General features: G+C 45.5%; 1 protein-coding gene across 3 annotated transcripts in view; it reads left to right on the forward strand.

Moving 5' to 3' along the window:
* CACNA2D3 (calcium voltage-gated channel auxiliary subunit alpha2delta 3) overlaps positions 1-27,509 on the forward strand; it is a 951,279-nt gene that overhangs the window by 514,438 nt on the left and 409,332 nt on the right. For all 3 annotated transcript variants that reach the window (XR_004670571.3, XM_003818723.8, XM_034956678.3), the window contains exon 11: positions 4,442-4,555. Coding sequence is in view for 2 of the 3 variants with exons in the window: in XM_003818723.8 (XP_003818771.6) it covers positions 4,442-4,555 (114 nt within the window). In the remaining variant the exon portion in view is untranslated. The remainder of the gene's footprint in view (positions 1-4,441; positions 4,556-27,509) is intronic.

The raw sequence follows: 27,509 nt of genomic DNA on the forward strand, positions 1-27,509 counted from the left end.
ACGGACTTACCTTCCACTGTGAGTTACCTAAAGCTCGGCGTCCATGATGGTCTACGGGGCTTCTGAGGCGATCAGGCAGCGTCAGTCTTCAGCCAGTAAGCCAAGAAGGAGTCAGTCAGAGAACCTTGGGCCAGAGTTCCAGGAGCTCTGGGAGTGGCTGCCAGGTGAGTTGAACAGTCCGATTTTCAGTGGGGTCCCACACAGATGGGACGCGGCTTAGGAGGAATCCCGGGCTGCGGGCGTTCCTTGGCCCAGTGGCCAGATTTCCGGCATGTGTAGCAAGTTCCTGGGGGAGGAGGTTCTGGAGAAACGTCTGGCTGCTACAGTTCAGGCGTTTGGAAGTTCTTGTGTGCTGGAGATGTGGCTGGGGTTTGTCTCACAGTGGAGGCAAGGAATTGCAACTTTTTTCTGTTATTACACACCTTGAAGGTGAGGTTAATTAAGTCTTGTTGTGGGGTTTGAGGGCCAGATTCCAGTTTTTGGAGTTTTATTTAATGTTGGGAGCAGATTGGGTAATAAAATGTATATTGAGAATAAGATGGCCTTTTGACCTTTTAGGGGCTAGGGCTGTAAAGTGTCTTAGGGTTGCTGCCAAACGAGCCATGAACTGGGCTAGATTTTTATATTTGATGAAAAACAGCCTAAACACTATCTGATTTGGGATAAAGAAAAAGGAGCATTAACCTTGACTATGCCTTTAGCTCCAGCCGCCTTTTTAAGAATAAATTGCTGGGCAGGTCGGGGAGGGCTAGTCACGGAATGAAACTGTAAGCAGGAGCAGGTGTGAGGAGGGGAGGTGATAAAAAGATTATAGGGTGGAGGAGTGGAGGCTGAGGAAGAATTGGGGCCTAGCTCGGCCTGTCAAGGAGGGGAGAGGTCAGATGGGTCTGTAGAAAAGGAAGATTAGAAAGACTCAGCGACTCTTGGGGTTGGTACTGAGGGGACAGGCGGGAGGGAAAGAAGGAAGATTTGGGACGAGTTGCACTGGGCACAGAGACTAGGAAGGGACTGATGTGTAACAGAATGCCTGGATGTCAGGCACCTCAGACCATTTGCCCATTTTACGACAAGAATTATTTAGATCTTGTAGGGTGGAAAAATTGAAAGTGCCGTTTTCTGGCTATTTGGAACTACTGTTGAGTTTGTATTGGGGTCAAGTGGCATTGCAGAAGAAAATAAGACGCTTAGATTTTAGGTCAGGTGAGAATTGAAGAGATTTTAAGTTCTTAAGAATACATGCTAAGGGAGAAGAAAGGAATGGAAGGTGGAAGCTTGCCCATAGTGAAGGAGGCAAGCCCAGAGAAAAGAGTAGAGACACCGAGAAGGGGTGGGGGTTTCTTCCCCTCCAGAAAAGCAGAGAAAGGGTTGGGGCACGGAAATAAGGGATTGGGGCGCAGAGATAAGAGATTGGGGTGTGGAAATAAGGGATTGGGGCACAGAGATAAGAGGTTGGGGCGTGAAAAGCGATTGGGGGGTTCTTGCCCCCTAGGAAAGCGGGACTTGCTGCTAAGGGTGAAGGAGAAGGGATTGAGGGGTACTTGCCCCTGCCCCAGAAAAGCGGGACTTGCCGCTAAGGGTGAAGGGGAAGGGGTTGAGGGGTACTTGCCCCTGCCCCAGGAAAGCGGGACTTGCCGCTAAGGGTGAAGGACCAAGGCAGGCGTCCCTGCGTGGTCTGAAACGTGAAATCAGAGAGGCGTCCCTGCAATGATTAAACACCAAGGGAAGACTGCCTTCCCAGTCCGTGACCGGCGCCGGAGTTTTGGGTTCACGGATAAAACATGTCTCTTTTGTCTCTACCAGAAAATGAATTGAAATTAAGAGAAGGGAGAGATTGAAGTGTGGCGCCAAGATTGAAAGGAGAAAGAGGTTGAGGGATAGTGAGGGAGGTTGGAGAAGAGAGTAAAAAGAGGCCGCTTACCAGATTTGAAATTGGTGAGATGTTTCTTGGGCTGGTTGGTCTGAGGACCTGAGGTCGTAGGTGGATCTTTCTCACGGAGCAAAGAGCAGAAGGACAGGGGATTGATCTCCCAAGGGAGATCCCCCGATCCGAGTCACGGCACCAAATTTCATGCGCGTCCATGTGAAGAGACCACCAAACGGGCTTTGTGTGAGCAACAAGGCTGTTTATTTCACCTGGGTGCAGGCGGGCTGAGTCCGAAAAGAGAGTCAGAGAAGGGAGATAAGGGTGGGGCCGTTTTATAGGATTTGGGTAGGTAAAGGAAAATTACAGTCAAAGGGGGTTTGTTCTCTGGCGGGTAGGAGCGGGGGTCGCAAGGTGCTCAGTGGGGGTGCTTTTTGAGCCAGGATGAGCCAGGAAAAGGACTTTCACAAGGTAATGTCATCAGTTAAGGCAAGGACTGGCCATTTACACTTCTTTTGTGGTGGAATGTCATCAGTTAAGGTGGGGCAGGGCATATTCACTTCTTTTGTGATTCTTTAGTTACTTCAGGCCATCTGGGCGTATACATGCAGGTCACAGGGGATGCGATGGCTTGGCTTGGGCTCAGAGTCCTGACATTCCCCAAGAGAATACGAAGCTACGTGAGGGAAGAGATTTTTGTATGTTTCATTCCTAGTGCTGTGTGGGCACTTAGCAAATAATTTTAGAACAAATGAATACACTTTGCAGATTTTAATAGAGAAGGTTTTTACTTACTGAAGGTTGAAGATTTTTTATGTGTTTCCCATCTCGCAGCATTGACATGTAATTGTAGGGATTTTAAAGGACATGGTATTACTTTCAATTGCATCATTAATAGCATTAATTAAGGGAATTTTTCACCCCGATTCCAGGGAAGGACATTCTGCTCTGGCAACCATATTCAGTCACTCTAGCTGCCTACCACTCACAAAGGCTGAGAGCTGCTAAAATCTTACATAAAGCTGAAAGTTGAAGAACTCTAGGGTTTTACATACCAGTGAGTGCAATCTTAGAACTTCAGCATGCCATACATGCTAACGTATAAACTAATATGTAAGTTTACATACCAACAATATAAATTTGAAATGAACCCTTATTAAGAAAATCCTTGGGCTTCTCAAGTGAATTGTCATGTTACTGACTTTCTCTCTATATGCCTAAAACCTCCTTGATTTTATTATATGCTGCATTCTGTACTCATCAGATCCACCCGAACTAGCCTCATTTAGCTTTTGAAAGAGATATTGTCTCTCAGGTAGCCCATTGTTTGTATAATGTGTCCCTAAAACATTTCTGTGCCAACTCCTTTGGGCTTATTTTCTAAAACACAGTCCATACCTGAAGGTAAGAGAGGTTGTGCAATCCTAGACTCTTCCTTCCCACCTCATGTGTATTTTTTGAAATCCCCCTGTGATCTGTATTTGGATCTATTGGAAAAAAAAAAAAAAGCCAAGCTCGATGAAGTATTTAAAGATATTTATTCTGAGCCAAATATGAATGGCTGTGTCCTGGGGTGCAGCCTCAAGGGGTCCTGAGAGCATATGCCTAAGTTGTGGTCATGTTACAGCTTGGTTTTATACATTTAAGGGAGACTGAAGTTACAGGCAAAGACATGATACAAGTAAGGTATACATTGGTTCAGCCTGGAAAGGCAAGACATTTCAAAGGGATAGGGCGCACTTACAGGTCATAGGTGGATTCAAAGATTTCTGACTGGCAATTGGTTGAAAGAATTAAGCTTTGCATGAAGAGTTGAAGTCAGCAGAAAGAAATCCTTGAGTTAAGAGGGGTGTGGAAGCCAGGGTTTTGTTATGTAGATGAAGCCTCTAAGTGGCAGGCTTCAGAGAGAATAGATGGCAAATATCTCTTTTCAGACCTTAAAAGATGTCAAAGTCTTAGTTGAATCTCTCCTGGATTAGGAAAAGACCTAGAAAGGGAAGGAAATTCTCTAGCGAATGCAAATATCCCCCACAGGAGAAGACTTTATATGACCATTTCCAAATAAATAAATATATTTTGGAGTAAAATACCTTGATTTCCTTCAGGGCCTACTATCTGCCTTTCAGTGCTATGCCAGAGTCAGGTTGGAATTTTGTATATTATTGCTACAAAGAGTCTGTTTTGTCAGTCTTATGATTGTGGTTTTAACATTAGTGCTGATCAGTTCTCCCAAAACTCCAAAGGGAGGGGGTATAACCAGGTATGTCTGACCCTTCCCCCACTTCCTGGCATGGCCTGAAGTACTTTTTCAGATTTCTCTGGGATTCCCTTGGCCAACAGTAAGGTCTGTTTCAGTTGGTTGGAGGGCTTAGAATTTTATTTTTGGCTTAAAGATCCAATTTGTCAGAGCAAATGTGGTGATCTGTGTGGAAAGACTTTTTGTGTAGGTTGTTTTGGTGGTGGACAGTGTGCTGTCATTTTAAAAGGCTTCCTTAGTCCCAGGTCTCATGTCTCTGATTTTTCACTGATACACAGAATTCTCTGATGTGTATACTATTTTGAACTTATTTCTTTCCCTAGTTCAACCACACGGGACAAGGAAGTATCTGCAGTCAGGCCATCATGCTCATAACTGATGGGGCGGTGGACACCTATGATACAATCTTTGCGAAATACAATTGGCCAGATCGAAAGGTAAGTTGATGCTGATCCCGTCTGTGCAGTGGACTCCATTGAGAATCTTTACTGTAATCTCCAGCTTGTCCATGAGTAAGTGCCTCATGTAGACTTAATCTCATAATGATCTATGGTTTCTCAGCCTTGTGTTTTTTGGTTGACCAAAACTGAAGACCGGCTTTTCTTGTTTTCAAAAATGAAACTTTTGGAGGAGAGAAGAAACTTGTAAAGACATAGTGGACGTATTCTGTGAAAAGATTCATTGTGAAGTGGGCTTCATCCATATTGGGCTGTGCTTTTCTTTATTTTTATTTTCCCTTGAGGCAGAGCTGCATGTTGGGCCCAGCATCTATAGAATGGTGAAATCAGTCATGGTAGCCCTGCAGGCCTCTCCTTTACATATTGTGTTTGTATAGTTCCTCCCACGGCCCCCATTACCACCCAGAAACTTCTATCTCCCACTGCTGTTCTTCACCATTGTCAGAACTTGTCTGTTCTCTATTCTGATCCTGTCTTTGCTTTCCACGTTGACAGTTATTAACCTTTTGAGGCCATTGTGAGGTTATTAATTGACTGATACTAATATTTTTGGTGTATTCTGAGTGCCTGAACTCAGAGGTTTCTCAAGCTGTTATCTTGCCTGAGTTCCCTGGGGAGATCTTTAAAATTATGTATACCTGTATCCTACCCCACCCCTCCAGCAGCAAAATCTCTGGGGATGTGGTTCAGTAATCCATGTTTTTAACAAGTTTCTCAGTGGGCACCAGCCAGTAGACTGACAGTTGGTGGTCACTGTCTCACCTAAATGGTGGAATTTTAGCAGGGAAAAGATAGCAAAGTGGGTGCTCTTCTGGGGGTATCACAAAGGTGTTTTTCTACTGCATGTGCCAGTAGTGTTATCCTGACTGTCTCTATAGGTACACGAGTCAGTCCAGGCCAAGTCCGTACTGCTTTATCTGTTTTGCATACTTAATTTCTGGGAATTAAACACACTGGTAAAAAGAAACAGGAGACAAATGACAGCTGTGTCCTCAACTCTATCTAGGGAGCACATACTCCGAACATGAGATGGGAGGTGTCTTTCTATATTCCCTTTGTCACTGTTGGTCCACACCTATCACTGCCATCTCACCTCACCAAGTGTGAGCCTGGTCATTAAGACTACGTACATTTTGTGCAACATGGTCCCCAAATGGGTGCCAACTCCTTCCCCTGCTATCCAGTCTTGAAAAGAGCCATCACCTCTGAAGCTGGAGAAAAAGCTGGCGGTGCTGAGCTGACTATGTGGGATTCTGAGATGTCTCCTGCCCAGAGGATATCCAGGAATAAATTTGATCAACCATAAACACTGAGTTCAGTCCAACCCTTGAAGTAGATGGAGGTTCACTCTTAGGGTTATATTAGATGTCAGCAGTAGTTCATGTGGTAACTTCCAGAGACAGGTAGAGGCCAGAATTAGTTCATAATAAACATACATGATGTGAAAGGAGGAGACTACTTGACACAGTTGCACCTCTGTAGCACACGGCCCAGTGCTGAGCGTCTGGCAGGGCCTAATGCACAGCCCTGCCAGGTGGCTGAGTGACTGAGGGTGCTAAGAGGGAGGCTCCAGTATAAGTAAACATGAGTAGGACCATGGACATTTTGCAGCCAAATAGAATGTTCACAGATGTCATGACATCTCAAATCATGGTGAAGGATATTTTGCATTATTTAGAGCCATTTATAAAAGCAGAAGAACGTGAAGGGGAGTTTTAATAAGCAGCTCTATGAACAGCAAGTGTTTTTTCATGTGAGTCTCACATGTTGTATCACATGAATCTTTCCCACTTGGTGACATTCAATGAATAGCATTTACCCAAGAATATTGGTATTTAAATGCCCCGTCCTTACTTGTAGAGGCATAGGATGAGGGCTGCAAAGTCCTAATTCTCCAGACAAAACACAAATTTCAGTGTATCTTTCCAAATGAATAGTATTCATTTTAGGCCAGATGCGTTCTTGGATTAATTGAAACCAGAATTCTGGAAATTTCGACATTACTTAAAGCAGTTTCATCTACTTATCAAGTATTATCAAGCAGAAGTGGATTTTCTTTCTGTAGCAAAAGGGTCTTCTTTTATGATTACAAGTTAACAGCAGTCTTTCTTCCCCTCTGCCCTATTCTGGGGAGTTCCACGACATTTTTATACATATACATTCTCTTCTTTATGAACTTCCATGTGAAGGTGCAGGTAATCAACTCGCATAAAAACCCAATACGATTCAGCATTGTGTTAAAGTGAGATGATGAGCAATGTCTGAGCAGTCATCTTTCTCCATTATTTTGAATGTTAGCTATTCAGTAGAGAGTTGTGCCATGTTGTAATTGACAATCTTCAAGATTGTAGAAATGGGAAATGGGTTCAGGACAGAAAAAAATGATCTCAAGGCTGGAATGTGATTCCCATAAAACAGTAGTTCTCAAACTTGAGTGAGCTTCTGGATCACCCGAGGGCTCGTTCCTCTACAACTTCTGATGCAGTAGATCTGAGTAAGGCTGAGAGTTTGCATTTCTAACTAGTTCCTGAGTGCTGCGGAGGCTGCTGGTGGGGAACCACACTTGTGGAACTACTGCCACAAGAAATAGCCCAAAGAGTAGGGTTTAGATACTCTGCAGTCTTTGCCATATTGCTGCCCTCTATTGACTTTTACAAGGACTCATTTCCTCAGTTGAATTCACTGCACAGGTTTGTGTTTCTTGGTTCATATTCTGTCTTAAAAACTGTCAATTACCAATCAACATTAAAAGTCAAGATATTTGTATTAGTCCATTTTCACACTGCTATAAAGAACTGCCTGAGAGTGGGTAATTTATAAAGAAAAGAGGTTTAATTGACTCACAATTGTGCATGGCTGGGAGGCCTCAGGAAACTTACAATCATGGCAGAAGGGGAAGCAGGCACATCTTACATGGCGGCAGGTAAGAGAGTGAGTGAAGGGGAAAGAGCCTCTTATGAAACCATTAAATCTCATGAGAACTCATTCACTATCATGAGAACTGCATGGGGGAGACCACTCCCATGATCCAATCACCTCCCACCAGGTAGCTCCCTCAACATCTGGGGATTACAATTCAAGATGAGATTTGGGTGGGGACACAGAGCCAAACCATATCGTTATTCTATAAAATTTTAGAGTTGTAGTTTCTCTCATAATAGGTTACACCTGGCAGTTTGGGTCCAACATTCCTATATGACAAGGCCGCTGCTGGCGCTGAGCAGCAGCTGTCCCCATTAGGTAGCAAATGCATGCTTCCTTTGGACATGACCCTCATCACCACTCTTCATTTCCTCTCAGCCCACTTCACTCATATGGTTTCCCTCCCACAGGTGTGGAGTTCCTGACCACTGCTCTAGGGGAACAGGTACTTGCTGTTCCCCAGCCTCTGGGGATTTGTTCCCTTCTCTTAGGTTTGCCCGGAGCCTTCCCTCTTCTTCTCCAGCCAGAGGCCATTTCCAGCCAGAGGCCTTTTGTCCTTGCCTGAGCCCTAAACTCAAAACTCCCTAGGAACTGTCTTAAGGAAGTATAGCTTTGTGTCCAATACAATAATTGTTTCTGGACCTGTCTTTCATCTTCATTCTTTGGTGAGTCCAAGAGAGCAGGTTCTCTACTTCTGAGCAATCCTACTACCTTTCACTATATCCCATCCTGCCAAGAAGTGTGGTGTAGAGGGCCTAGGGTACCTGCCTGAGCCCTTCCCCCTAGTGTTTATGTCCTGTATAATCTCTTTACCTTCTGTGTGGGCAGGACCTGTAGCTTGCTTTTAACCAGTGGAATCTCATATAGGTGAAGGGTTTTGTTTCAAGTCAGTTGATTTTTGAGTTAATCAGAAGGGATATCCTGGGTGGGCAGGTTTTCCTTCCTTCCTTCCTTCCTTCCTTCCTTCCTTCCTTCCTTCCTTCCTTCCTTCCTTCCCTCCTTCCTTCCTTCCCTCCTTCCTTCCTTCCCTCCTTCCTTCCCTCCTTCCTTCCCTCCTTCCTTCCCTCCCTCCCTCCCTCCCTCCCTCCCTCCCTCCCTCCCTCCCTCCCTCCCTCCCTCCCTCCCTCCCTCCCTTCCTTCCTTCCTTCCTCTCTCTCTCTCTCAGTCTTTTAAGTTCTGGGATATATGTGCAGGTTGTGCAGGTTTTTTACATAGGTAAACATGTGCCATGGTGGTTTACTGCACAGATCATTCTATTACCCAGGTATTAAGCCCAGCATCCATTGGCTATTCTTCCTGATGCTCTCTCACCCCACAAAGGTGCCCAGTATGTGTTGTTTGCCCCCATGTGTCCAAAGTGGGAACATGTGGTTTGGTTTTCTGTTCCTGCATTAGTTTGCTGAGGATAATGGCTTCCAACTCTAACCATGTCCCTCCAAAGGACGTGATCTTTTTCCTTTTTATGGCTGCACAGTGGTATATGTGGTATGTGAGATATATGTACCACATTTTCTGTATCCAGTCTATCACTGATGGGCATTTAGGTCAATTCCATGACTTTGCTATTGTAAATAGTGCTGCAGTGAACATACACATGCATGTTATCTTTATAATAGAATGATTTATATTCCTTTGGGCATATACCCAGTAATGGGATTGCTGGTTCAAATGGTATTTCTGCCTCTAGCTCTTTGAGGAATCACCACACGGTCTTCCACAATGGTTGAACTAATTTACACTCCTGGGTGGGCCTTATTTAATTGAGAATCCTGGAAAGAGGGACTGGACCCTCCACAAGGGCAGAGAGACTCTCCCTGATGGTGTGATGAAGCCTTTATGGCCAGAAACTACAGGCAGCCTTGAATGTGAGAGTGGCTTCCAGCTGACAGCCAGAAAAAGGCTGGACCCTCAGTCTTACAGCAAAAAGAAATGAATTCTGCCAACAATCTAGGTGAGCTTGGAGGCAGATTCTTCCCCAGTCAAGCCTGCAGATGAAAACACAGCCCAGTTAGCACCTCGATTGTAGACTTGTAGGATCATGAGCAGAGGACCCAGCTTGTTTGTGCCCCAACTCCTGACCCACAAAAACTGTGAGATAATAATAACTGTTCTGTTTTAAGCCACTACATTTATGATCATTTGTTATGTAGCAGTAGAAAACTAACACAAGAAGCAAGGAAAAGGGAGAAAGGGAGGGAAATTACTTACATAGCAATGCTATAAAGCATCCCCAAGTCTAGTGGCTTAAAATAACAATAATTTATTATTTCTTGTGATTCTATGGGTTAACTAGGTGGTGGTTCTATTTCACATGGTATCAGGTGGGGTCCCTGGTGAAGCTAGGAGCTTGACTGTCTGCCTCAGTTCTCCTCTCCATAGGCTTTCTCTCCACATGGTGTCTCATCTTCCAAGGCAACCCTGTGTGTCCACTGTCCTCAGTACAGTAGCCTGGATTACCTTACAGTGTAGCAGCTGGGTTCCAAGAAAGGGAAAGCAGAAGGAAGTTGGGGAACAGACTGGGGGGGCATTTGTGAGTGTCATTTGTAAAAGCTGCCTACCATCCAACAGGGCCTTGCTCCAAGCAACTGCTTAATAAAGCATTTTAGAGTGAGTTGGAAGAAGGAATGCATTATTGGTGATTTTAACTGTGAGCCTATGAAGGCAGCATCATGATTGCTTATGCAATGTGTCCCTTGCCAGTATTTCATTTCTGAGAGCAGAAATGAGGAGCTATTTATTCATTTATTGGATGCCATTTACTTTTGCCTAATATCCATTGGTTATGACCTAACAGCAGCTCTTACACACTTGGAATAAAATATGAACTCCAATATGAGAGGAACTCGTTCCAGGACCTGCTCAGGAAATAACGCTGCATTCACTGAAATTAGAAAAATGGCTATGCCCACCATCTATGTAGTTGCTTTTCCAAGTGAACTAAAAAAAAGGAAAAGTCATGGAATTATTTATCATTACCTCCCCCTTGATGCACAAGACAGAGAAGCAATGGCTGGATAGGTAAGAAAATGATTAGCCAGGTTATTTAAAGGAGAGGTTGACAAACTGTGGTCCATGTGCCAAATCTGGCCCATTGCCTGCTTTTGCAGCTTATGAGTTATGAATGATTTTCACATTTTTAAATGTTCAAAGAAACAGTATTTCATGGCATGAGAACATTATATAGAATTCAAATTTCAGTGTCCACAAGTAAGGTATTATTTTGACATAGTCACACCCATTTGTTTACTATTGTCTATGGCTGATGGCAGAATTGAGTAGTTGTGACAAAGACCAGATGGCCTGTGAAGCCTAAAAAATTTACTATCAACCCCTTTAAGAATATGGTTTCCCACCACTAATCTAAAGGAACCTTTTAAAAATTTAGACCAACCAGCATATTGCTGAAAGTCATTGAGATACCCTCAGAATTTCATGACTCTGCTGAATTCAACAGAAGATGGTAATGACGGTTTTTCCCTATTTTTCCACTGCTTTTTTCTGCTTGAATACATGATTGTGTTAGTCCATTCTGCGTTAGCATAAAGGAACACCTGCGGTTGGGTAATTTATAAAGAAAAGAGGTGTATATGGCACATGGATCTGCTGGATGTACAAGAAATATGGTGCCAGCACCTGCTCTGGTTCTGTTGAGGGCCTCATGCTGTTTCCACTAATGGCAGAAGGTGAAGGAGGAGCAGGTATGTCACATGGTGAGAGAGGAGGAGGTAAGAGAGAGAAAAGGGGTAGGGCCAGGCTGTTTTTAATGATCGGCTCTCACATGAACTATTAGAATGATAACTCGGTCATTACCATGGGGCAGCACCAAGCCAATCATGGAGGATCCAACCCCATGACCCAAACACCTCCCACCAGGTCCCACATCCAACATTGGTGGTCAGATTCCAACATGAGATTTGTAGGGGCAAACATCCAAACTATATCAGTTACACTAGCCAGATAATAAATGGTGGAGGGCTGGGAGACTTGATGCCGAATACTCCTTTTCATGCTGGAGCTTCTCTTACCAAAATGTTTAGCAGCCCTTTCTCCTTTTCTGTAATGAGTAGTTCTCTTTTCTTTCCCTCTCTCCTTGCTTCTTCATCAGTGCTACCATCAAGACTGGGATATCTTACATGGTAATGGGGTTGCTTAGAGGTAGAGTAGGCTGCCAGGCTGCCCAGCCTTGGCCTGGAACATTGGAATGTAGGGGTCTTTATAAATGCTAGACTTGACTGCCCCTTGAACCTGGTTTTGGTGGTGACATGGACACAGGACAGAATTTCACAGCTTTCAGGTCACTGTGGTAACAGGGAACAAACACCCTGGAGAGAAATTAGGCTCCCTCTACAGAGGCTCGGGAAATCAGAGACTCCCTATCTCAGTCAGCTTGGGCTGCTATGACAAAATATCAATGACTGGGTGGCTTATAAACAACAGGAATTTATTGCTCACAGTCCTGGAGGCTGGAAGTCAGATCAGGGTGCCAACATGGTACAGTTCTTTTTGAGGCCCCTCTTTTGGGTTGTAAACTGCTGCCTTCTCTTGGTATCCTCACCTGGCATTGAGTCGAATGAGGAAGCAAGCTCCCTCACGAGTCTTATAAGGACACTAATCCCATTCATGAGGGCTCCACCCTTATGACCTCATCTAATCCTAATTACTTCCCAAAGGCCCCAACTCCTAATACCATAACAATGCAGGCTAGGATTTCAACATAAGAATCTTTGGGAGACACATTCACTCCGTAACACTGTCTGTTACTGTGGGGGCAGAGTTGACTTATCCATAAATTAATAACCCTTATTTTGCCTTGTGTTACACTTTAGGGAGTGAGGATTTGGCCTGTAACTGTCAAATAACAGAGCTCATCCTAACTACTTCTACTGTGGGTAAAATAATGACATACTGCCTAGGTGTGCAGGTGGATGGTGAGCCATCCACACCTGTTAGATGTCACTGCATGAACTGACCCTCACCTGGTTGTGTTTTGAGCCACAGAAGCATTACTAGAATGTTCTACTTCGTCTTCATTTCCCTGAACCTGAATATTCCTCAATGAGCTAATTTTTTTTTTGAGGGTGATATTTCAAACAATTGTAGGGTAGCTTGTTTTTTTGTTTTTTGTTTTTGTTTGTTTGTTTGAGACGGAGTCTTGCTTTGTCACCCAGGCTGGAGTGCAGTGGTGTGATCTTGGCTAACTGCAACCTCCGCCTCCCGGGTTCAAGTGATTACTCATGCCTCAGCCTCCCGAGTAGCTAGGATTACAGGCAGGCACCACCACACCCGGCTAATTTTCTTTTTTTTTTTTTAAACAGAGTCTTGCTGTGTTGCCCAGGCTGGAGTGTAGTGGTGCATGTTCTTGACTCACTGCAACCTCCGCCTCCTAGGTTCAAGTGATTCTTCTGCCTCAGCCTCCCCAGTAGCTGGGATTACACGTGTGTGCCACCACACCCAGCTAATTTTTATATTTTTTAGTAGAGATGAGGTTTCACCATATTAGCCAGGCTGGTCTTGAACTCCTGACCTCAAGTGATCCACCTGCCTTGGCCTCCCAAAGTGCTACAATTATAGGTGTGAACTACTGTGCCAGGCCTACTTTTTGCATTTTTTATAGAGATGGGGTTTCACTTTGTTGGCCAGGCTGGTTTCGAACTCCTGGTCTCAAGTGTTCTACCTGCCTCAGTCTCCCAAAGTGCTGGGATTACAGGCCTGAGCCACTGTGCCTGGCCCTCAGTGAGAGAATGTTTTAAACCAATTTCTTATACCCCAATTTATAAAACAATACTAATGATAGCTAATTCCTACTGAATGCTGAGTGTCAGAGACTGTTCTAAATGCTCCGTGTGTATCTAATTCTCACAGAAACCTCATGAGAAGTATACTATCGTTATCCCCTTTCACAGTTGAGGAAACTGAGGCATGAAGAGGCCACATTCAGGATTCCCTGACTAGCATTTGGTGGACCTGAAATGACCACTCCAACACTCAAATGCTGAGCTTAGACCCTTAACCAGGATGCAGACATCTTGAGAACAAAACAAGGTAAAATGACCATAGGTCAGAGGAAGAGCTGTCCACACTCTATACATTGTCATCGGGACAGTAAGTCTTTTTCCTTGGCCTCCTGCCCCCAAGTACAGGAGGGTCTGCAGAATGTCAGGAACTCGTTGATCTTAGAACCCACTGGGGCTACAGTCAGAGAGCAGGAGAACAGCAAATTGTGGGGCCTCAGGATGAGGCTCTCTAGATGTGATTAAATGATTTTCCTCTTCTAAAAGGACAGGAGAACTTCAAAGGTGAATGCGATTTCCGTGCTGTGTACTGTGCGTTTTATCTTCGGTTATCTCGAGAAAAAAAAAAAAAGCAAGGATGGTAGCTTTGAGACCATGTGAGAGGCTCAGGGCTGCTGGAGGATCCTTGGTAGCCTGGTGAGGACTGCAAGGAGGGCAGAAGCAGCTCTTGGTTTGAGGGTAAAGGGATGCCCTTGATCATGGAATGGCTTAGGGGACCTGGCTCAGGGCACTTTTGGAACTCTGTTGGAAGTGACTGTCCTTTGGGCTGGTGTCACATGCATCTTCGAGGAGGGGCTGGCTTGGGGATTTTGTGCCCCAAGCCTCCCCCGTGCTATAACTTGGAGGATAAAGCCTCAAGCCAGCCTTGCCCCAGTGGCCTCCGGGGTGCTGAAAGGCTTAGCTTTACCGTGGCACCTCTGAGGAGGTTTTGTAAAGCTCAGGAATCCCCTCTTCTCCTGATAGTTCTGTGGGGCATGTGCCATTCTGAGGGCCAGATTTCCTGAGCTTATTCAGGGATTATTCTTTTAAGAACCCAACCCTTCAATCATCTTAAGCAATTTGGAAGGGATGTTTTGTTCTTTCTTCCCCACTAAACTGCGTTGTTCTCTTCTCTGACTTTCAAATCATTTTACAAAGCATTTTCTTTGCCTCCCTTTGACTGGTTGAGAGAAGGGATTTGCCCAAGACCACAGGCAACTTGGGAAGGCGTTAAGATCATACTGTGCCCAAAGAAGCCTCACAAAATAAATGCTCCACCCACCCCCTAGCCTCCACACGACCTCCACTCTGGCTGTCTGTATTCTTCATCCCATAGGACTGGATTAATAAGGGATGTTGAAGGTGGCAAGGGTGGCTGGCAGCGGAAAAAAAGGGAAGGAGGTAGCTGTCTTAGGGTAATGCATTCATGCAACAGGTATTTATTGAGGGCCCGCTGTGTCTTGCAGTCCATTGTAATGGAGCCCAGGAGTAGGGGGCTAAGACACCTCCAATGAGATCACGTAGAGCAGATAACAGATCACAGGTAACCAGCAAATGAAAAGACCAAATCATTTAATCGTAAGTCTTCTGAACAAGACAAACAAGAACCTGAGACAGAGAATGGGTAATGGCAGCTCTCCTAGACAGGGTGGCCAAGACAAGCCTCTTGGAGGAGAGCATGTGTGAGGGAGAGGAGCTGGGTGGGGAAGGCATTCATGGCAGAGGGAACAGTACTTCAGAAGCCCTGGGTAGGAAAAGGTGGATGTGTATGAGGAGCAGGAGGAAGTGCAGGTGGCTGGAGCCCAGTGGACATGGGAACAGGGTGATAGGGAGGCTGGCAGCACAGGCAGCAGCCAACTTCTCTGGGCTTCAGTGGGCACAGTGAGATGTTGGGATGTGATCCAGGGGGGTAGTGAGGAGCCATGGGAGGCTTTTTTTTTTTTTTTTTTTTTTTTTTTTTTTTTTTGAGACCGAGTTTCGCTGTGTCACCCGGGCTGGAGTGTAGTTGCGTAATCATGGCTCACTGCAACCTCCGCCTCCTGGATTCAAGTGATTCTCCTGTCTCAGCCTCCCAAGTAGCTCGGATGATAGGCGCACACCACCACACCCGGCTAATTTTTGTATTTTTAGTAGAGATGGGGTTTCATCATGTTGGTCAGGCCGGTCTTGAACTCCTGACCTCAAGTGATCCGCCTGCCTTGGTCTCCCAAAGTGCTGAGATTACAGGCATCAGCCACTGTGCCAGACATATGGGAGGCTTTTGAATGGAGAGGAGTGAACTGACTGTTTTCAGAAGGGCTGTCTGGCAACTGTATAGGGAATTGGCCTAGGAGACATGGACTTGGGCTGCATGTACCGATGGTATTAACTCTCCTCATCACAACTGATTAAAAAGGGTGGGGAGTGTAGGTAGTAGACCTTTTCACTTCTGTGAATGCTCCAAGATGCTCCTATTTCTCACTGCTGTTTCATTCCAGGGGTCTCTTGGGTGCTGACATTTCTCTCTCCTCTTTTTCCCTCCTTTCCTCTTTTTCTTTCTCCTTCCCTGGCTGAAGTCACATTTGGTCCAAAAGTTTTGAGTGAGTTTGTGTCATTGCTGTGTTTCTTCAAGGGTGATAAATCCTAAAGCTATCTCAGGAAAATAGGAACACTCATTTCTCATGGTCAGTCAACAGCATGACAGGAAAAGGCATTTTCAGTCACTGGGGTGAGAGCTCACGCAGGCCCTCCCTGCAGCTGAAGGGAGAGTTGAAATGGTTCATTGTCTCTGGTTTATTTTTAATTACTTCTGCTGGTATTAGACATCTTGTGACTCCAGCAAGAAGAACATGACAAGACAAGTTAGGAACGAAGCCACTGATGCACGGCTGCTGCCAGCCATTGAAAAATCACTTCATGTCAGGGGCCCACGACAGATGCATGGTACTTCCCCTGGGGTGGAAACTGGTTTCTCTTCCTGGGTGTGGCACTGGGGCCTTGGGCTCCATCCAGGTGCTGTGGACCTCAGAAAGCAGGTGGGAGGGCAGTGTGCATTCTTTCCAGGTGACCCCCACCATCCTCTAGTAAATGGCTATCTAGGTAGCCACTCTTAAGGGAATCCTCTCCTCTGCTGGTGTTGGGGAAGAGTCAAACACTCTGTTACCTTAGCTCACTGTGTAATGCTTAGCCCCACCCAGTGGGGAGCACTTCTAGTAGCATTCTTATTTTGCAGGTGAGAGAGCTCAGAGGATTTAAGTCCCTTGCCACTGAGCCCACAGCAATGAAACTGGAAGTCTCCAGTTTCATATCCATATCCAACTGTCTCCATGTCTACTACTCTTAAATTGTAGCACATTGGAGTCACCGAGGGGTTGGCAATGGGGGGTCTTGCCAAAAGTGATTCGTGGGCTCCATTTTCTGCAGGCGCAACCCCAGAATCTGTGTTCATAGGTGGCTTATAGATCATATTTTTGGGGTTTTGAGGGGGTTAGGGTGCCCTCCGGGGCTTGGCAAAGAGTGTTTCTGCAAGCCAGAGCATGTCCAGAAGTGCCACTCAGTGTGGTTGTATTCCCAGTGAATTGGACAGGAATCAGGGACAGGCATCTACCAGTTATTTGAACAGAGATAATTTAATGTTAAAAATTGCAAATCAAGTATTGATGAGATGAAAGGACAAAATAGAACTCTAGGTTTTCTTGGAAGTAGCAACTGCAGACAACAGCCACCACCTCAATAGTTCGTATGGGAGGAGGGGCAGAGGAAAGAAAGAGGTTACTAAAATTTAGAAGCTTGGGGGAGAAGCTCTATCAGGCTGGGACCCAGACCTCTGGCAAGGGCATGCCGGCGGGCAAGTGCTAAGGTCTCTGAGCTCACAGGAGGGTCCTGTGGGGATGCGAATCAGACTTTTTAGGAGGGAGTTCTGGGGTCTCTGAAGGAGATGCAATGAGACTGATTCTGTGAGTGTTGGCGAGCTACCAACTAGGTTAATTTACTGCTACTGGAATGAGCTGTCCTTGCTGGAGTGAAGAAACCCTGCTAGGATGAAGGCGTTGGGAATGAGAATCCAATGGGAAGCAAACAGGAAGGTCCCTCTCCCTCCATGGATGCAACATCCTCCTATTGACCTTATTGGCCAGACCAGGCAGACCCTAGCCAGGAATAGCTGACAAAGCAGAAACGTGGTTTGCAGAGCCCCAGCGCCAGTCCCAAGCTGGGGGCCCAGCCTCACAGAGCCCAATCCAACGTGTGCTTGGTGCTGGACATGTTAGCTTATTGGCTGGAATACCCCGTAATGACTGGAAGCTTGCTGCATGAATTCTGTATTATTTGCAATCTACTGATATGTCAAGTTCTTAATTCCTAGGTTTTTATTTCTCTTGGACTATTGAGTAGGGCTCTTGGGGGTGTGGGTGGGAGCGCAGTGCTGCCTAATGGAAAAAGGGTAGTGCCTGGATGCTGACAACTCAATTTCTCCATCTGTAAAATCGGGCTAATTATACATACCTGGCAGTATTATTAAGAATTAAACAAAATGATGTGCTCCCAAGCTCAGTGCTGGGCACATAGCAGGCACAGTACACAATGGCTATATCATTATCATCGTTACCATAATTTTCAACCACTCGCATTGTTAAAATCCATCTGCTGTAGTTAAAACATAGTTGTACTGGATGAATTTGGATGTGGGAAATAGAAAGTGCTCTTTTATCCCTAATATGGATTAATCTTGTGTGCTGTTGTGGTTGACTTAGAAGAAGATTAAAGTATTCTACTGCATTTCCAAAACATACCCAGGTTTTTCTTTATCACCTATTTCATGAATAAATATATGTGCATTATCCATTTTACCTAAACTCCTGGCATCTATCAAAATATACTGAGAAATATTTGACCAGTTGGTATCATTAATTAATGATAAATAGTAGCTAATGTTCATCAATTCAAATGAGATGAGTTTCAAGAAACAAGAGCCTGTCTGTATTAGTGAAATATAAAAAGGAGGTTTGAAAAATAGTGTCACTTTTATATTATTTGTCCATTTTCTAGAGTAGTAGTCAAGGCTCGGACTACCTGGGTGGGTATCTAGGCTTTACTGTTTCTGATCTGAGTGACTTCAGGCAAGTGATTTCCTCTCCTTGTGCTGTGTTTCCCTCATTTAGAAAATAGGAGACAAGAACCATGTCCCCATCTTGCAGGGTTGTTTTTGGGCAGATTAGTAGTGCCCAGTGTCTACTGAGGACTTGAGGGGAGGCAAGTGCACAGTGAACATTAGCGATGGAGAAGATTATGGTCCATGGGACCCTGGACCAGGATCAGCAGGTGCCTCTGAGTAGGCATCCTTAGGCAGCCTGTGCTGCTGTGAACACAGAGAGGATACAGACTTGGCATGGTAGATTTGGGAATGTGTATGGCCTGATGATTGGTTTTCAAAGCACTTAATTCTCCGAAGTGACCTTGCATTATTTTCTTATCTCATTCACTCCCTTGGCAAAACTCTCCCAGTAAGTGGTTGGATGGGAAGCCTCCCAGCAGCCTGTTTGTGAGAGACCATAGACTGTGAACTGGCTGGGACCCCAGTGAATGGCGGTCCCCTCCAACAGAGGCTGCTGGTCTCTGGCAGTCAGAAACTGCCCAGTGGCATCCCAGGAGAGCCAGCCTGGTTGAGCACCATCCTGCCTGTCCATGAACTCATCAGGCAAACTGTGCCCACTTTCCTGCCATTTCCTTTGTGGGATAGGCCAAGGAGGGGAGCTGAGCAGCACTGAGAAGACAGCAGGGCAGCCTCTCCCAGCTAGGAAAAGTGCCCAGTGTGCAGAAAATTAGGGGCCCACAGTCCTGGCAGCCAGCTGTGCTTCCCCACTCCCTGACACCCTGCTACCTGCACACAAGGTGCAATCAAATCGCATGACTTCCCAATTCTCAGATGGATTTGTTTCACCAGAAGCAGGCAGGCACCCTGGCCTGTTCTCCACACAGCAGCAGAGTAACCCTTCCCCCTTCCCCAGTTAGAATTGGTACACAAAAATTGCACATAATTATACAGTTGGTGCATGCAGATGTATGTATATGCTCATGTTATGATCACAGTTTCATGCGCGTCCGTGTGAAGAGACCACCAAACAGGCTTTGTGTGAGCAACATGGCTGTTTATTTCACCTGGGTGCAGGCGGGCTGAGTCCGAAAAGAGTCAGCAAAGGGAGATAGGGGTGGGGCTGTTTTATAGGATTTGGGTAGGTAAAGGAAAAAGGGGGGTTGTTCTCTGGCGGGCAGGAGTGGGGGGTCACAGGGTACTCAGTGGGGGAGCTTTTGAGCCAGGATGAGCCAGGAGAAGGAATTTCACAAGACAATGTCTTCAGTTAAGGCAGGAATAGGCCATTTTCACTTTTGTGGTGGAATGTCATCAGTTAAGGCAGGAACCCGCGATCTGGATGTGTACGTGCAGGTTACAGGGAATATGATGGCTTAGCTTGGGCTCAGAGGCCTGACACACAGCCCAGGTGATAAACATATTTATCACCTCCACACATTTCCTTGTGTCCCTTCTTTTTTGTTTTGTTTTTGTGATTAGAACACTTAACATGAGATCTAATCTCTTACCAATTTTTTGGGTGCATAGTACCATATTGTTAACTATAGGCACAATGTTATACAGCAGATCACTGGAACTTTCTCATCTTGTATAACAGTAACTTTATACACATTCAACAACAGCTCCCATGATCTCTCTCCCTGCCGGCCCCTAGTAGCCACCATTTTGTTATCTACTTGTATACCTCTGACTATTTTAGATGCCAGGTAGATGAGAAATTCCGTAGTATTTGTCCTGTGACTAACTTATTTCACTTTGCATAATGTCTTCCAGGTCCATCCATGTTGTAAATGGTAGGATTTCCTTCTTTCCAAGGCTGGGTAAGATTCCATTGTATGTATATAAGGTCAGGTGCAGTGGCTCGCACCTGTAATCCCAGCACTTTGGGAGGCCGAGGCAGGTGGATCATTTGAGGTCAGGAGTTTGAGACCAGCCTAGCCAACATGGTGAAACCCCGTCTCTACTAAAAATACAAAAATTAGCCTGGCATGGTGGCACATGCCTGTAATCCCAGCTACTCAGGAGACTCAAGCGGGAGACTGGGAGGTGGAAGTTGCAATGAGCTGAGATTGTACCACTGCTTTCCTGCCTGAGCAACAGAGTGAGTGAGACTCTGTCTCAAAAAAGAAAAAAGAAATTATATTGTATGTGTACACTACATTTTCTTTATCCATTCAGTTGCCAATGGACATTGCATTGTTTCCATATCTGGGCTGTTGTGAATAGTGCTGCAGTGAACATGGGTATACAGATAACCTCTTTGAGACAGTGATTTTATTTTCTTTGGACATATACCAAGAAGTGGGATTGCTGGATTATATGGCAGTTTTATTTTTTAATGTTTTGAGGAATCTCCATACTGTTTTCATAATGGCTGTACCAACTTATGTTTCACCAACAGGGCACAAGTGTTCTTCCTTTTTCTCATCAACACTTGTTATATTTTGTCTTTTTGGTAATAGCCATCCTAACAGGTGTCAGATGGTATCTCATTGTGGTTTTGATTTGCATTTCCCTGATGATGAACAATGTTGAGCAGCTTTCCATTTACCTGTTGACCATTTGTATATCTTCTCTGGAGAAATGCCTATTCAGGTTCTTTGCCCATTTTTAAAATCAGGTTATTTGTTTGCTGTTTTTAGGAATCTCTTATGTTTTGGAAATTAACCCCGTATCAGATGAATGGTTTATAAATGATTTCTTGGAGATGACACCAGAAGCATAAGCAACAAAAGCAAAAAATAGATAAATGGGACTACACCAAACTAAGAAGCTTCTGCACAGCAACGGATACAATCAGCAGAGTAAAGAGGAAACCTATGGGATGGGAGAAAGACGCTTTGAAAACTGGAGGCTTCTGGTACCAAAGATCCCCCCAAACCTCCACTCACTCCCCGCTCAGTGCAGAGTTTAAGCCAGTGTCTTGGTGGGAGTCAGTAAGGCCTGGTGTGATGGGTGCCTGTTCCCTGCCTTCCTCTCAACTGCTGCCCCTTCATGCCCTCTGCGCAGCCCACTGTTCTCAGGCATGCAAGATACACAACTACTTTGGGGTCTTTGTGCTTCCTGTTCCCTCTCTCTGGGGCACTTTGCCCCCAGATTGCCACACTGACTTACTCTAACTTCCTTCATGTCTTTTGCTTAGGTACTACTTTTTCAATGAGCTCTGTCCTACTAGATTTAAAGTTGTCCCCTGTCCCCTGATCTCCAGCTATCTTAGTCAGTGCTTTTCTTTTACTGATAGCACCTTTCATCTTGTAAAAAATTAGATAAATAACACAAGGAAGTAAATTTTTGTTATGTCATCTGCTAGAAGCAGAACACTTTGTGAGCTGGGCACTGCGTTTGTTTTTTCCAAAGTGCCCAGAGTGGTGCCTGGCACACAGTGTGCGTTCAGGGAGCCTTTGGCAGGAGGGTGTGAATGCCTGCTGAGCACTTTCCTGCATTTCCTATGAGCATCACTTCATTGATACTCCCAGCACTTTTATGATACAGATATTTATAGTATATCCCTTTTGTAAGTGAGAAAACTGAGTTGAGAGCAGGTTAAGTAACTTGACTCCAAAGCCCATACCTTTCACCTGATCCCCAGTTCCTCCTCCTCGTCTGAATCTCTGGGGGTGGACAGAGATCATATAAGTCTGCCTACGGCTTCCCTGTTGAGCTTCCTTGGGAATGCAGAGAGCATCCAGGGACCTGGGGAGTGTTGCCAAGAAGCGTGTCCTGAATTTTGAATGGTGCTGGATGAACTTTCAGGAAAACTGCCACGGGGACAGAGAGAGTGACCTTGGACAGGAAAGGCTTTCAGGTGGTAGAATTTCCTTGCACCTTGAACATCTTTGTAGTACGTAAAGCAGTGGTGATGATTGCTGTCATTTATCTCTGCAGTGTTTGTCTTCTTTAGTAAACAACAAGATCGGTTCCTGTTTTGTTCTCCCCCAGAGCTTAGTGCCTGGCACAGTGCTAGATGCCTAGGTGGTGCTCAGTAAACATTTGTGGAAGAAGATCAGAACAAGCAGATTTAGGTCAAAGCATGGTGTCTGCATCCTCCCTGCAAATCCCCAACTGCTTTGTGTATTTAATGGCATAGGCAGACAAAATAATGACTTACCCTTTGACCTCAATCCTGACAACCCAAAGGGAATGATTCCCAACTCAAAACCTGACCTTGAGCCTTGCATCTTCTAGTACTGAATACTTTTTCCATGTCATTGGGTCCTCATCACAGAGGAGCCTTTTGGTTTCTTTTTTTATTTTTTTTATTTTTTTATTTTTGAGACAGAGTCTTGCTCTGTCGCCCAGGCTGGAGTGCAGTGGCACCATCTCGGCTCACTGCAAGCTCTGCCTCCCAAGTTCAGGCCATTCTTCTGTCTCAGCCTGCTGAGTAGCTGGGACTACAGGCGCCCACCACCACGCCCGGCTAATTTTTTGTATTTTTAGTAGAGACGGGGTTTCACCATATTAGCCAGGATGGTCTCCATCTCCTGACCTTGTGATCCACCCGCCTCGGCCTCCCAAAGTGCTGGGATTACAGGCGTGAGCCACCGCACCTGGCTGCTTTCTAAGCTAACTTTATTGGTAGAGAAATCACCTTTACACCTCATAAATGAAGCTCCTTCTTCCTGTAGATTTTGGGAAATCCTGTATTCTCAGTAGGCTGGCCCTTACATTCTCTCTTCAAACATCTGCAGATAAAACCTGAGGCTCCCAATGCCAAATGGTTTTGGCCATCAACAGATTATCTGCCCTACTTACCTTACCTTAATCATTTCCATAAAAATATGAAGGGAGGAGATTTATAGGGCTTAGTGAACATGTTCCATTACTGCAGCCCAGCACGCCAGGCCCTGGCTCCTCTCAGACCCTTCTCTCGGCCCAGAGCATCCCACAAGAGCCTTTATGCTCCCTCCCTCCCAAGATCTCCACGTGAAAGTCGAGCTCGGTTCATTGTTTGCTCATTCCTAATGTAAAAATAGATTTTGTTCTATTCTGCCCACTCCTCGGGGATTCCTATCTAGAAAAGAAAACAGCTGAGGTTGGTGACTGATGGGCCTCTTTGGGGGAGGCTTGTAAGAGCTGCGTGTTAACTGTCCAGAGTGAATCCTGCTGCCTGCTGCTTGCCGAGCCTTATTGGGAAGCAAAAGAGGCCCATGTGGAAATCCGTGCTGGAATGCGAACTGAAAGTAAGATGTCGAGGGAGGATTAGCCAAATGGCCAGGAAGGCTTCTGAGGCCCCACCAGAACCCTGGAACAGATTTCCAAGGTGCACTTGGATCTGGAGAGGGTCAACCTGGCTGGGGTACAAGTGTCTAGAGCCTTCTAGGTCAAAGCCTGAATTTTTAGCCCTTTCAACCCTTACTTCTATGAATCGGACCCTCAAAGCCCATGGAAACTTTAGGGTTTTTAAGATTTGGATCACTTTAATTTTGCTTTCAGATGATGTGTTTCTGTGCCTCAATGGGACAGAAACAAAAACTGACGGTTTTAGAATTTCAAAGAAGACTGTTCTGGTTCAGAACTCCAAATGTCTGTGTGAGCCAAGGACATACTTATTGAAATGTGTTTTGTCTACACAGAATAATTACCTTAACCCTCCTAAAGTACTGACTCTTTCCCTTCCTCTTGACTTAGGAAAGGGGCTATATGCTCTTTTCATTAAACAAAACTACAGGTACATTAAAAAAATCCAGAGAGAGTCATCTTAAGCTAGGGATTGATAGCTGGCTCACTAACATCAGGAAAAAGGGGTGGGGTGCAGATGCTGGGGTGTGGATCTCTGCTTCCACCTCTTGTAAGCAGAACACTTAAAGATTCCCAGTTTCCTGTTGCTGCAATAGATTCACCAGAGGTGGTAAAAGGCTGACTTAGCAGTCTCTCCAGGCTCTCAAGAAAATCCCAGAGTAACAGCCCTATGGTTCACACAGACATCTCAGGGGTGTGTGTGTGTGTGTGTGTGTTAAAAATATTACTCCACATCTTCAGTGAAATATCCCCCCTGGATCACCACTTCTTTTCCTGCTACAGGCTTTCATAGTACCTGCTATTAATATTTTCCTTAATGACACCATCTTATAGTTAAAATTAGATATTATTTTGGGGTTTCTCTGATTATTAACTCTGCATCGTAAATTACATAAGGGCAGATATCATGTTCCTCTGGGTCACCAGTGGATGCCCAATGCTCAGTCTGTTAGCACATAGTAGCTGCCTGATACGAAGTTCCTTCTGTGTGTGCGTTTGTGTGTATGTGTGTATGTGTGTGTGTGTTTTTTATAGATGGATTGGCGGGGGTGCTGGGAGCCTCTATGCTACTGAGGACTGAACACAAAGCATGTGCTTGCAGGGTTGAAATAACTCAAACTTTCATGGATGGAGCCTGACACTCCCTGGACTCGCCTACCTGTGATCCCTGGAAGGCTAGTGTTGCTGACCACAACAAGGGAGAGTCTAAAGTGACTAATCTGTTAGGACTAGCCATAGTCCTAATAGATTAAATACTGTGCATGGCATTCAGTCCAGCAGGTTTAGGCACCAAGTGCCTGACTTTGAAGGCTGTGAAGAATTTAGGAAGACCTCTTGGACAGGAACAGCCAAGAATTCCCTGTTTCCCTGCTGTTGGTGGCCCCGTCCATAGGTCGTCCTCCAGAGGCCCTCACCTTCTCCATATCCAAGCCCCTGCCTCCTCCCTCAGCCTCAGGCCAGCAAGTGCGTCTGCTGGGCTTGCCTCATGGTCTCAAGGCAAGGATTTTGCTGCGTTTGCTTCTCTCCTGGATTCCAGGGCTGTTCAGGTCCACCTGGCTGGTGCTGTTGGTGGAAAGTGTAAGTGTACTTAGAAGAGTCAGGAAAGGGAAATATCTTCTCAGTGTTAATGTGGAAGCAGAAATTCAGTAGGAGTAACCAGGAGTTAGAGTCTTACATTTGAAGGTCAGAGAAGCTGAGTTTGATGACCAACTTAGGCTTGTACAATGTGATCTCAAACAAGCCACTGAATTTCTCTGGGCTTCTAATTTGTAAAACAGCCTTGCTGATAGTGGCTCCTTCTCAGTTTTGTGACAGGAACCAAATGAGCAATAGCATGTGGCAATATCTTTCGGTCCAGGAACCAGTGAGGGAAATGGGATAAAATTATTGAGGAGAAAGAACAAGGTGAATGAGTCAGAACACCCCCAAAAAGACCGTGATGGGACATGAGGCCTCAGAATGTGAAAGTGCTTCAGAAGAACCCTCCAGAGCTTTCTGGAAGGAACCCTCTCTGTCCTTGCTGCGGCTGATGTTTTCAATGACTTAGTTGTAGAATTTATAGCCAGAACTGACTAGCCTCTCTCTAGCTGTGTGGGAAGATCTGTGGATGTTGGTGTCTTTGAGCCAGAGAGGGGGTTTGGCTTGTTTTAGAGGCAGTGTGGCACCTCCTGTTGGCTTCAGCCCTATCTGGACTCCAGGGGCAGTGTGAGCCGAGGTGTCCACCCCTCACGCCTTCATGGCCCTGGGCCTCTCAGTTATGTATGTGATGACTTGGCCTTCCAGGCACCAAGACTTTGATCAACCTGAGTCAGGAGGTTTGTGTGAAACCCTTCCTGGTTTTCTTTTTTAAAACACAAATGGGGTCTGGAATTGATCCCAGATAAGACATCTGCCTCTTAATTTCACTTCAGAGGGGCAGGATGACAAGAAAGGCGATGAAGACAACAAATGCATTTATGATTTATGCCCCCTGTGATAAATCAATGGATGATTTCTCCCCAAAATGTGGTCACTGCCTGACTAACTCATACCAGCTGACACATCTGTGAGATGCACCAGCAGATGGGGGCTGAGCCCCTTCCTTGCCATGTGCACGCCAGTCCTGGAACCCAGCACCCTGAGGACTGGGGCTTGGATGTGTGAGAGAGGGGGTCATCTGCATGCAGTGTGGAAGATGGCCACTTCACTGCCACCCTCTCCTGCCTGTGTTTTCCCTTCTTGCGTCCTGATGGTGTAGTCATGTTCAGCCTGTCCTTGGTTCATCTCCAGCATTCCTTTCTGCGCTCGCCTTCATGTGTGGTGAGTTAGATTTTTCCATTCCCTAAAGGTGATTTGAGCAGGCCCAGTTCTCACCAGAGTCCCTCAAAGCAAGTGTGGAGAGTGGAAAATCACATTAACTCTTTCATTAACTCCAGCTGTGCTGAGCTGAATCGGCGATGGCAAAGAGGTTGCATCCCCAAGGGCCAGCTTCAGGCCTTCTGGGGTAGCTTTCTGGAATGCTATCTTGGATAGGCTTTTTAGGGCCAGTCTGGCCAGTAAAGGGACCAGTGAGCATAACCTGCCCTGCACAACAAGGCCAGTGGTGTCCCTGTGCCATGGGTAAGGCCAGTAGTGGCCCTTGGACAATGGGTTTACCACCCGTTTCCCCAAGGTCTCCTTGTATCCTGGATGCTTGACCTTGCATTTCTGAACTCAGAAAGCCATATCTACGTGTTCCAAAATACTCTGTCATTTGAAATTTTTAGAAATCTGTTGAACCCTATTTTGGCTGCTTGGCAGCTACACAGCAGCTGGATTGCTTACTCCTCACTGCCACCTCCCCCTTTCAGCATCATCTGAAGCTAATTTATCCAGGAGTAACTTGGTCTTTGTGGGGAAATGTCACATTTTATTTTATAAGTTAACTGCAAATGAAACCGCCTGGTTTTACCTCTCATTTTCCTCTTGTTGAAAAATGTCTTTGTTCCACCATATTTTTCCCTTTCTTTTCACAAACTTGAGAAAGTCTTTGGCAGGTGCCAAGGCCATTTCGTGGGCCTAAGACTGGGTGGTGAGACCTCCTGTAGATGGGAAAGGGCTGAGCAGGGGGACTCAGAGGCTGGTGCTTTCTCTAGGAAGCAAGCAAGGTTGCAGGAGCTCAGCAAGGAGGGAGCATGGAGCAAACCCGTGGCTGGAGGTGGAGGCACTGGCTGTGTGTTGGTACATATGGGGCTTTAGCTGGAACCCCTGACTCTGGGACCAGATTGCCCTGCTCCATGCAGGCTATGTAGAGAAGGAAAAATGAGCCAGCTAGTAAAGGTTCATTTGATGTCTCTGCTTTTCCTTCGTATTACCATTGTTCCAGCCAGAAATAATATACCTGCAGCTGTGTTTCTGTAGGACAATGGGGACATCTAATAATATATCGGGCTGACCTAAGCTGCCTTTTCTCCAG

The sequence above is a fragment of the Pan paniscus genome, chromosome 2, assembly GCF_029289425.2.
Source record: "Pan paniscus chromosome 2, NHGRI_mPanPan1-v2.0_pri, whole genome shotgun sequence".
NCBI classification, from domain to species: domain Eukaryota; kingdom Metazoa; phylum Chordata; class Mammalia; order Primates; family Hominidae; genus Pan; species Pan paniscus.